The 10,887-nt window shown below is 37.3% G+C and overlaps 2 protein-coding genes across 2 annotated transcripts in view; both read right to left on the bottom strand.

Annotated features, from left to right (window-relative positions):
• Positions 1-3,796: 3,796 nt before the first annotated feature.
• Positions 3,797-6,089, bottom strand: LOC111870765 (low molecular weight phosphotyrosine protein phosphatase). The gene has a single exon (XM_023863289.2). The coding sequence runs from the start codon at positions 5,935-5,937 to the stop codon at positions 5,467-5,469; it is 471 nt and encodes a 156-aa protein (XP_023719057.1). The 5' UTR covers positions 5,938-6,089; the 3' UTR covers positions 3,797-5,466.
• Positions 6,090-9,086: 2,997 nt separating this feature from the next.
• LOC111870774 (cell division cycle protein 20 homolog) overlaps positions 9,087-10,887 on the bottom strand; it is a gene marked incomplete at its 5' end in the record, with an annotated part of 19,678 nt that continues 17,877 nt past the window's right edge. Inside the window, one exon of the mRNA XM_023863300.2 lies at positions 9,087-10,222. Within this exon, the coding sequence (XP_023719068.1) occupies positions 10,031-10,222 (192 nt within the window). The remainder of the gene's footprint in view (positions 10,223-10,887) is intronic.

The following is a 10,887-nucleotide window of genomic DNA, read 5'->3' as shown; positions in this document are numbered from 1 at the left end:
GCTGTTGAAGAATAGATCAAAGTAAAAATGAAGATACTAGGCAGGAAGTAAATATATTCTATTTGTGCAAAAAAATAAATAAATAAATAAACATGAAAAATGAACAAAGGTACTGTGAACACATCCTAAGAATTCCAACTGACCAAATTCCTCAGAAGCTGCTTGATTACCTACCACCCAAAAGAAGTACTGGAATGGGCCAAAAGGCTGAACCATTGTAGATGACGTTAATTTCAAGATGTTGAAGTAATTATGTAAAGGAAAAGTTATCCCTGTGTTTAATTTAATTTAATAATGCCACAAAGACATTGGGAGTGAATGTATAGTTTCAGGCTTTAACCTTAGGACCAAGTGGGAGTGATCAGCTTCACTTCCTGGATAAATGGCCCCAGCATCCAATGGATAATAGCTTGGGTGGGTCTCCCAGCGATGGTCTTGGCATAAAGGTAAAGGTAAAGTTGCTTCTGTGCTTAACCAATTAAGCACTTTGCCATGAAGGCATATGGGGCAATGGATTTGTCCAATCCTACAGCTGGTCAATTAAGTACCTCTAAGTCTACAGAATTGTACCAAATTAATCTTTGATTTTGTGTAACTCATGGTAATGTGCAGGACAAAATAACTATGAGAGATTTGGATCTAAGTACACAGTAATATGGTTCAAACCAAAACTTACAATTAAAATATGAATTTTTAAATTTTGCTTTTGAGCTTAAGATGTAAACATTGGTACCTCATACTTCAAAGTATGCAGTCTTTTGTTCTGGTCATATTACTGGAGTCTTGCTGTTTTCCTATAATTTTAGAATGAATATAATTTACATTTACTCGTAATTTTAAGTTTCAGGTCAGTTTACGTGACTGTATCTTTCAAAAACTGTGTACAAGAGAACCCAGTAAAACATCATTGTGCATATGCACATTAGTTACATAAATTCACATAACTTCACCACTAATGTACTTGGATATATGGAGAGGTTCATTTCTTCAGTTGCAGCCTACTTTCAGTTCATTCATAAAACGATAATGTGTTCAACTTCTCCCTGATGACAGCTATGGCATGATCTAATTGGGAGGGTCTGTCCACATTCAAAGTAGTATCAGTAATGCCACTTCCCTCATGCTTCAGTAGTCCTAAAAGCGCCCTCCTTGAGCATCAATGTACATTTTGCACCAGTGTGACAGATTCTGCTGACCGCCTCTGTGGTCTAGTGGTCAGAGTTCTATTCCTAGCGCTACACAATTTTCAGAGTAGTGGGTCTGGAACAGGGTCCACTCAGCCATTTGAGGATAATTGAGGAGCTATTTCAAGGAAATAGCGGCTCCGGTCTAGAAAACCGAAATTAATGGCATGGGGATTCATTATGCTGACCACGAGACACCCCCTATCTGCTAATGTTAGCACTAATTTCACTGACAAGCGGCGGTCGCTTGGTCAGTATTGTTCGCTTGCCGACTAAAACCACGGACCTTGCTTGTGACAAATTCTGCTACACATAATGTTCATGTTGATTGTGTTACTAGGGTGTTAGTTACACTGTGTATGTGTGAGAAGATGTTACCAACATTTCAGAGGTACATGATGCCTCCATGTGTGGAATCCAGGTATGCAGGTTGGTGAGTTTTTGTGTACATATAATATTGTATGAAACTCATAACCTAACTGACCCTGAAGACGGAGGCAGCATGTACCTCTGAAACACACCGTCACCCACATCCACATAGCGTAACAACCCAAGAACAGAACATTGATAATTAAACCCTAAAACCAATCCTCTTCCCATGATTTCTAGGGTACTATTCTGGGTTACAATCTGTAAGCCCTGCATTGTGCACGTGTTCTGAAAATTGTCTGTCTCAGACTTCCTAGCAGATAAAAATCATATAAGATAGTGCACCACCAATATTTGTACACTCAGAACCTTGTGTGGGACTTTTGTGACTCAAAGTGTGGACACTTCGACATCACTTTCTTGGGATAAATGACAAGGTGACTTTTTTTACTCCTTTTAAATCCTGTTCATATGTCACCTGGTGCTTCTGTTTATGTTTCAACTGACCTGGTTTCATGCAACGTTTTTTTTACTACATTCTGAGCCAGATTAATCCAGTCCATACCATCCCATCCTGTCTCTCTAAGATCCACTTTAATATTGTCCACCCACCTACATCTTCTTCCTACTGGTCTCTTTCCTTCTCTTTCCCACCAATATCCTATATGCATTCCTCTTCTCCCCCATTCGTGCTACATGACCTGCCCACCTCATCCTCCTTGATTTGATCATTCTAATTATACTTGGAGAAGAGTACAAGTTATGGAGCTCCTCATTACCCAGTTTTCTCCAACCTCGTGTCACTTCATCTCTCTTCAATCCAAATATGATTCTCACCACCCTGTCCTCAAACACCCTCAGTCTGTGTTCTGCCCTTAATGTCAGAGACCAAGTTTCACGCCCATACAGAATCACAGGCAAAATTAGTTTTTGTAGATTCTAATTTTCATTTTTTCAGACATCAGACAAGAAGACAAATGGTTCTGGACTGAATGGTAGCAAGCATTACCCAAGTTCAGTCTCCTTTTATTTCCCTCCTGAATCGGGTTTTTATTTGTTATAGTCATTCCCAAATATCTGAACTGTGCAACATTTCAAAACATCTATTACCTATCTTCATGTCATGATTTTGCCCTGCATTTTTGTGGTGAGGCAGCAACATATACTTAGTTTCCTCTGTGTTTATCTCTAGACCACCCTCTTACTAGCGTCAATTAAAGCTTGTGTGTTTTTCTTTATGGTATCTACATTATCACCCAGTAGATTCACATCATCAGTGTAGACTAACAGCTGATGTGTCCCATTTAATTTCAGCCCCACCTGGTTTTCCTGGACCTTCCTAATGGCAAATTCTAAAGCAAAGTTGAAAAGTAGTGGCAATAAAGAATCTCCTCGTTTTCAACCATTCTGGATAGGAAATTATCAGATAAATCTTCACCTATACTCACTTTACTATACACTTTATCTACACACATTTTAATCAGCCTACATAGTTTCATGGGTACCCAAAACTCTTTATCAGAATATTGTACAGTACTTCCCTCCTAACTGAATAACAGGCTTTCTTGAAGTCTACAAATAGCTGATATACTCTCTCATCGTACTCCCATTTTTTCTCCAGTACCTGACAAATGCAAAAGGTCTGATCAGTAGTTCATGTGTTACATTGAAATCCACACTGATGATCCCCAATAATTTCATCTATATATGTACTTAACCTTGAGAGTAGAATATTAGATACAATTTTGTTATGAAGTTGACAGCAGTGATATCCCATGATAATTACTAGTTAGTTTAAATGTAAACCAAGTTTAATCTGTAATTCCCTCAAAATATAATATATACCTCAGACAACAAAAAGCTATTGTTCCCAAGTATGATTAACATGTTAAAATTGAGGAATGTCCTACAGTATTCTTAAACATTAAAGAGTACTGCACGGCGTACAACGTTCTAAGATCAACCACACACCTCCAAATAGTGACAAGGTTCATCCATAATGTGTGGAACTGAAACCTCCAGATCCCCTCCTCGTATGTGCCTTACAGCTGAACTAAGTACACAATTATCTAACATCATACGTCAGAAACAAAAAGCAAACATTGCAGTTGTATCATATGTGATTTTAACCCCCCACCAAATAGTGTTGTTGGGGGAAGAGAAAAACTAATCATTGGAACACATAGGCTGAAATGGCAAGTGTTCAGGTTTACTGTTTTCTCTTTTTATTCTTTCATTCTTCCATCTATCTACTTTTGTGTAATTATAATTACTGTACATTTTCACTTGTATAATATATCTTCACTGCACACATTACATACCTATTAAATTAAAAGCATGTAATTTAAAGGAGATTTAAGGGATTTTCAAGGGTAATTCTGGCTATACATGATTTGGGGTTTATGTGCCATCTTTAGATCATAATTCCTGCACAACATGCGATTTCACTGTACATATGTATAACTATTTTTCTCTAATGATACTCAGAATTAAGCACCCATTAATTTGGACTGGTGGTGTTGCTGCAGAATTACCTCTTAATGCAAATTTGATAACAAGGGTTGACACTAAACTTTCATGCTATCTTGAAATCAGACAGAAGTGATTAATTACCATTTCCTTGTTTATTTTTTTTTACTTGATCGACATTTAAATTTGCATTTATGTCAGTCATGAATCAGGTGAGATATCATACAAGTGTACTGCAGTGTTATACACTATTCTTCACGATATTTCTTCAAGCATTATTTTTTTTTGTAGTGTCAAGAGTGTCCATGCAATGTCTCTGCTGAAGAAGCCCCTGGAAGACAGCTCAGAATGGTTTGGGGATGTTTGGTACCCACTCCTGTAAAATACGTAACTGACCAACCATGATACAATTTAGTTTAATAAACAGTACACAATATTAACAAGTTCTTCAATCACCATTCTCTGAGGACTGACTTCTGCCTATATAAATTAAGTTGTGTCTCATGCTCTCAGCTTCCTAGTTTACCACCACTTTCACGCATATAACCTTTATCAGATTCCTGTGACAAATTCAAGTGGCACCCACTAAATCAATTCTTAAATAATGGGTTAAAGTTGAAAGTTCAGTGTCAGGGTCCTGTTACATCAAGGTGCCAGTGCATTCAACGATTAAACCAGCTCAAAGAGGTACAAATATGGACATTTCTTTATTATGTTGAAAATACTTTGGTCCCAAGGCCAATTAACAAGCAGAAGTTGTTCGCATGAAATTATATGTAAGATAGGCATTATTACTATAGATGCAGTCTGAGATGATAAATGATATAACCCACAAACATATCAGTTAACACAATGAACTTTGGTATTCTTATAAGATAATACAGTTAGCTTAGGTAGCTTGTGCTATCTTCAAATTTGTATAGTTCTTCTAAGCAAATCCTGCTTCCTATTGGCAAGCAGCTTATGTTTCACAGGAATGTCAAGAAGTCTAGAAACACACCACAATAAAAATTTGTCTTGGACTAAATTACACTACAGCTAGGATACAGTTTCAATGACATGGACATGTATGCATATCTTACCCTAAATTTATATTACTGACAACAGTAATAGAAACAGTGCAACCTTACATAGTCCAAAATTTAGTTACTCTGAATTGAAAACAAAGTTGAAAGTGTTACTAACCACTGCCCTTCTTAACCGTAACCTCAAACTACATTTATATACTTGAAAGCTGCAAAACGTCTTCAGTAAATCTTAATGACCAGTTCCAGTACATGGACCAGGCTGATCTACTGTGTTTTGTAATTGCTAATAAAACTCAAATTCTGCAAGCACACACATTTAGTTCGCATACTGTAAACCTGTTCGAAACATTCACTGATGAAATTATGGGCACGGTGATCACAACCTTTACTTCCAAACCAATCTGATCACACATTTTCTACTGATGAGTGTCTAAGAATGCCCTACAGGAACGAACACACTGCTGATAGCACTTCTCAAAGCCAGCATCATCGTCGTCATAATATGGATCCCGAATTATACGTTCTCCTTCAGGATCATAGGACCCAAGTAAAATTAACTGAGCCTTTGAACCGGTTGGTTTTTGTTTGTTCAGATCTCGCATATTGCTTTCGTCCATTCCAAATATGAAGTCAAATTTTTTGAAGTCGTCTTTCGTGATCTGACGGACTTTATGAGAATAATCAATACCATGATTTTTTAAGATCTTGTCAGCACGTCTATCAGGTCTTCCGCCAACATGCCATGAACCTAGAGCGGCACTGTCCACCTCCCATTCATCTAACTTTCCTTTTTCATCGAGAAGATGCTTGAACACGGCTTCTGCTATTGGTGACCGGCAAATATTTCCCAAGCAAATGAACAGCGCAGCCTTTTTAGAATTCGACATATTTCCTTTGGTAAATTACTGCTTTTCTATATTCATCGCAGGTGAAATACACCCACGAAAACTGTGCTGCAGTATGAGCAAATTTCCACTATTCTCCAGGCTAAACGTATGCTGAGAATGGTCCGAGAATTACAGTTCCTTACATAAGTGACTACTGCGCATCACTTAACGCACACACGCACCACCGCGTAGTACAAAACCGGTAATTATTTTTTTTGTTGTAAATACAAAAAAGGCCTAGACAATGCCCATCTGGCCTTCTGTTGCACGTTCTCATAAACATCTTATTCTATAACAGGAGTCACCCTTCGATTCTTAATATAGATCCTAACTTAAATCTGAGAGTATATTGTTTATAATCAGTACAATTACTTCTTTTACTTTTCTCACATATCTGTTTTATATAAATGTAAGAAATTTGTTTATGAAATAACCGACGCCTTGCTTTAATCTTCTTTCTTCTAGCTCCAACTGACGTTGGGTATTTTATTTTGCTATTCTCAGACAAAATGTCCATCATTGTTGCCCTTTGGTCCTCATAGTAATGCCATCTACTGGCAAATAGAAGAGTTCTATCCTCTCTCATACAACGCCATGTACTTCTTTGCAAGTCGATCCACGTTTCTTGCTTGGCTTATTCTTCGACCCTGATGATGGAGGCAACATTTTCCTCCTAAACTTCGGTTGTCTTTCAACGGACTTTTTCATAACCACCTCTGTGAGACCCTCTACGGGTAGATTGATTCACATGTTATAATATTTTCTGTGCTCCAAGCAAACGCCAAGGAGGTACTTCATTCGACAACTGCTTTCTTTCAGATCCGTAACAATCGACACTATACAGTTCACATCGGTATATATTATTCATTTTAACACTCTGAAAGATTAGTATAATAACCCCTTTTATAAAAACACAAAAACTCCAGGTTCTGACTCTATATACAGAGTGTGTCAATGAATCGGGCAATTTTAAAAGCATTATGAACAATAAACTATTGCATTCATTTGGTTTTAGCACACATTAATACAGTGCAAACATAAAATCATTTGGTTTTTCTCAATTAACTCACTGAAAACAGAAGTCTGTTTCCCCAAAACAACATCCGACAAATGACCACCTTTCCACTGTAGGCACTCGGTAAGTCTCTTCCTAAAGTCACTCATTACTCTTTGCAATATCTCCACAGGAATTCGTTTAACTTCTTCCCAAATTTGATGCTTCAACTCCTGAACTGTGTGGGATGCTGGAGCTTTGAAAACTTGGGATTTCAGATACCGCTAGAGAAGAAAATCACATGTGGAAAGATCAGGTGCCCTGGCTGGCCATATGATGTCCCCATTTCTGGAGATAACATGGTTAGGAAACAGGTTGTTCACAACTGCTATGGAAGCTTGTGTAGTGTGGCACGTAACCACATCTTTTTGGAAAAACTCTTCTTCCTTGACTGGAAGCCAAGCAAGTGCAGGAGCTAAGAGGCTCTCCAACATGTGAACGTAACCTGGTCCAGTCACAGTTACAGCCCTTTCCCACTCATCTTCAAAAGAGTACGGGGCAATAATTCCAAATGAAGATATCGCGTATCAAACTGTGACCTTGGAACTGTGAAGTGTTGCAAGTCAGCAAAAAATCACCCATGCACATGAAAGTCCCTTCTACCACTACGCTGTTTCCCCACCCCTTTGGCCATCACTTAGAGTGGCAAAAAATAAAATCGGATACTTTTTGGATAGCAGCATATACTGGGATATAAAACAACCCCATAATATCCAATTACAAATTCAAATTTGAAGTTATACTTTTGAAATAAGATAACTTAAGAAATATTTCTCTTTAAACTAAAAGTCATTCAAATCTCGCAGAATCCTCATCAACATTTGACATTAGTAGTTCATTAGGTGTACCTTGAGATAAACGAGTAATTGTACGTGAATGGATCCAACTCTGAATCACAGGCTGCAATTCCAGCTTCCTCCTCATCTTGCTCTTGAAATATTTCATGAGTTTTTACATTCATTTCATTCCATGGCTTAAAGATAAAATTACATAGTACAACCAGTTGCACAGCATGAATATTTCAGCATTTTGTGGATGACTTTTCTCTTGTAAGCACCCACCCATTCCACTGTGCATGAACAGTCCTTGAGAGGCATATTAAAACATTCATCCAGTGTTTGTACTAATGATGAGAAGCCTTCATAAATAACTGCCATGTCACTGTTGTTCCTTGTTAGGTGTTTCTTTGTGGTCTGAACATATCCCACACCAGTAGGGTACAATGTTTCACAAGCCAGCAGGTTGCCTACTCTGTAACCTTATCAGTCCATACTTAATTATCTTCTTTCCATTCTTTCAGCCCTTTTGATGAATGTGAATAAAAACCCCAGTAGAGAACTTGATTTTTGGCATTCTTTTTCTCTTAAATATGAACACTGGCTTCAGTTTTCTACCATCTGCAATGCATGACAGTATTATTGGAAATTTAACTTTTATGTCCCCTTTCTCTTATTAAAACTGTTTTTGCACTTAATGCATAACAATTGTTAAATGTTGAGTAGCATTTTAACATTCACATTTTGTGCCTTACATATTAGAAGGGGGCACGCGGTAGTGTAGTTGATTGAGGGGCTATGTTACAAGCCGGAAGGTCGCGGGTTCAAGTCCTGATGAGGTCATTGGATTTCTTTCAGTTGACCTAATCCTTCCAGCTGCACTAGGCCCTGGGGTTTACTCAGCCTCTAACAGATATGAGTACCAGGGAATTAATTAAATAATTTTCCTGGCGAGTAAAGTGCAGCCAGCACGTAAGGCTGACAACCTTACCGCCATCTTTGAGCCAATTGTCTAGTGTAGGACCCTCAACGTCTCACAACCCTATGGGCCTTCATGGCCTGGTACAATGATAGCTTTACTTACTTTTACATATTAGATGAGCCCCAGTTCTGAAGGACTCTATGCCAGTATATATGGTACTTGCATATTTGGCATTCACATTTAACAACAGAATCACAATGGTACCCATATTTCAGGGTACTGTCTCTACAGCCTTTGTGTATCTTTTTCCATTACTCTGCTGTTTCCTGTACAGCTATACTTAAAACACATGGTTGTGACCTGATATGAAGGAAAGAAAAAGAAGAAAAAACATATCCAGTGTTTCTATAAGTATATTTATTTCATATTTCCTTTTCATATGATTGATAGAGCTGATAACTTTATCATTTATCAGTAGTCACAGAGCATACAGCTACACTTAAATGATTTCATGGGAAGATTTTCAGAACAGTTATTTTCACTATTGCAAATCTGGAAGCAGCAGTCAAAGCACAAATCAGTGTACATGAAAATTTAATCAGAAAAAGTATGTGTCTCAAAATATGGGCACTTGATAACAAACAGTAATATGGGCATTAAGACACAGGTTGATTCTACAAAGGGTAACCCATACCCACTATGTCAGAGAGTGTGATATCGGAGCAGATCCATCAATAATCATCAAATTGTATGGATCTGCTCTGATATCATTCCACATGCAACAAAAGAATATTAAATGAGAATTAAGTTTACAATAAAAGGCATAATCTGTCTGACAACTATCACCTGAACTTGTGAGTAGATCCACCTCACAAAACATGCGTGTAAAATGTACCTCAGAATGAACACCAAACTTCTTCTCTGATAATTGCCCTCTGTTAAAGTCCTATCTTTATTAACAAAAGAATAGTTCAATGGTTTGCACTTTCTGAACTTCCATGCTTTTAGTATAACCTTCCTGGCACTAACAACTAATAAATTTGTAAGATAAAATAAAACTTGATGTGAAATATTAAAATTGATGCCGAAAGTATGGTGCATTAAAATAAGTGTCAATATTAGAAAAACATCACAAATCTCCTGTGTAATTTGGGAACAAAAACTGTAAGATAAAAGTATGGACATTCGACGAACAATTGGTTCTCTTTTGTGAAGTGTGAAGTACTGGTTATATAAACCCTTCAAGAAGCATAACTGCATTAAATATTAAAAAGTAAGTTTTACTTCAATTGTTCATTGAATATCAGTTCCTTTTTTTACAGTTTTTGTTTCCAAATTTTATTATCGAATTCCATGAAATAAGCTGATTGTAGCCTTAGAGTCTGTTGTTTCTTTCTTCTTCTTGACAGGATCAGGAGCAAAGCATTTCCACAGTCTCAAAGTCTCGTCTGCGCCAGCAGATAAAACTGTGGTTCCATCAGGAGACATGGCAAGATGTAAGACTCGCGCTGTGTGTCCAGTTAACTCAGTTACCTGAAAATAATTTTATCTTGCTGTTTTCATGATATTGGGGCAGGAGGGTTTAGCATTCATAACATTTCTAAATCCTTATAGTAGAGGTGAAAAATCTGAAGACATTTGACTGGAAATCAAATCCAGAACCCCCTGAAAGAGAGTTCAATGTCGCATCACCTGTAGCATAAATTTCTCAGAATATAAAGTGAGATTTCAGACAGCTGTAACAGCTTATGTTCTTCAAATACCATTTAAAATTTATTTCTGTAAATGCATCTTCACTGCTTAAACTGAAAATATAAAAATTGAAGTCTCAAAATTTGCCGTGCTTTCTTTGCCACACTGAACTGTGTCTGTGTATGTATAATGTTTGGAATAGGGATACTTGATATGAATATTTCAACTTCATGTTCATCATGCTAACCACCAAGCCTGACAAAGGGATATTAAATGACTAAAATGAGAATTATCAAGAACCTATTCTAGGATGTCACAGGATGTTCGAAAATATGTATGAAATACATCAGTTTTCCAAGCACTGTACTGTAGCATATATGTTGAAAAACATGATATATATATATATATATACAGGCAGGCCGAGGAGGAATGTGCCAAACTTCGGGAGGGTGTTCCTTATGTAAAAGTATGCCGATATAACCCAAAACAGCTATGTGTTGAACGGT

Source organism: Cryptotermes secundus, unplaced genomic scaffold (genome assembly GCF_002891405.2).
Source record: "Cryptotermes secundus unplaced genomic scaffold, Csec_1.0 scaffold1823, whole genome shotgun sequence".
Classification (NCBI taxonomy): Eukaryota; Metazoa; Arthropoda; class Insecta; order Blattodea; family Kalotermitidae; genus Cryptotermes; species Cryptotermes secundus.
Note: the sequence above shows the minus strand (reverse complement) of the source record. Positions and strands in the feature narration are given on the sequence as shown.

Excerpts from the sequence above, each read along its gene's own strand:
- LOC111870765 (XM_023863289.2), bottom strand. The coding sequence starts at position 5,937 with ATGTCGAATTCTAAAAAGGCTGCGCTGTTCATTTGCTTGGGAAATATT.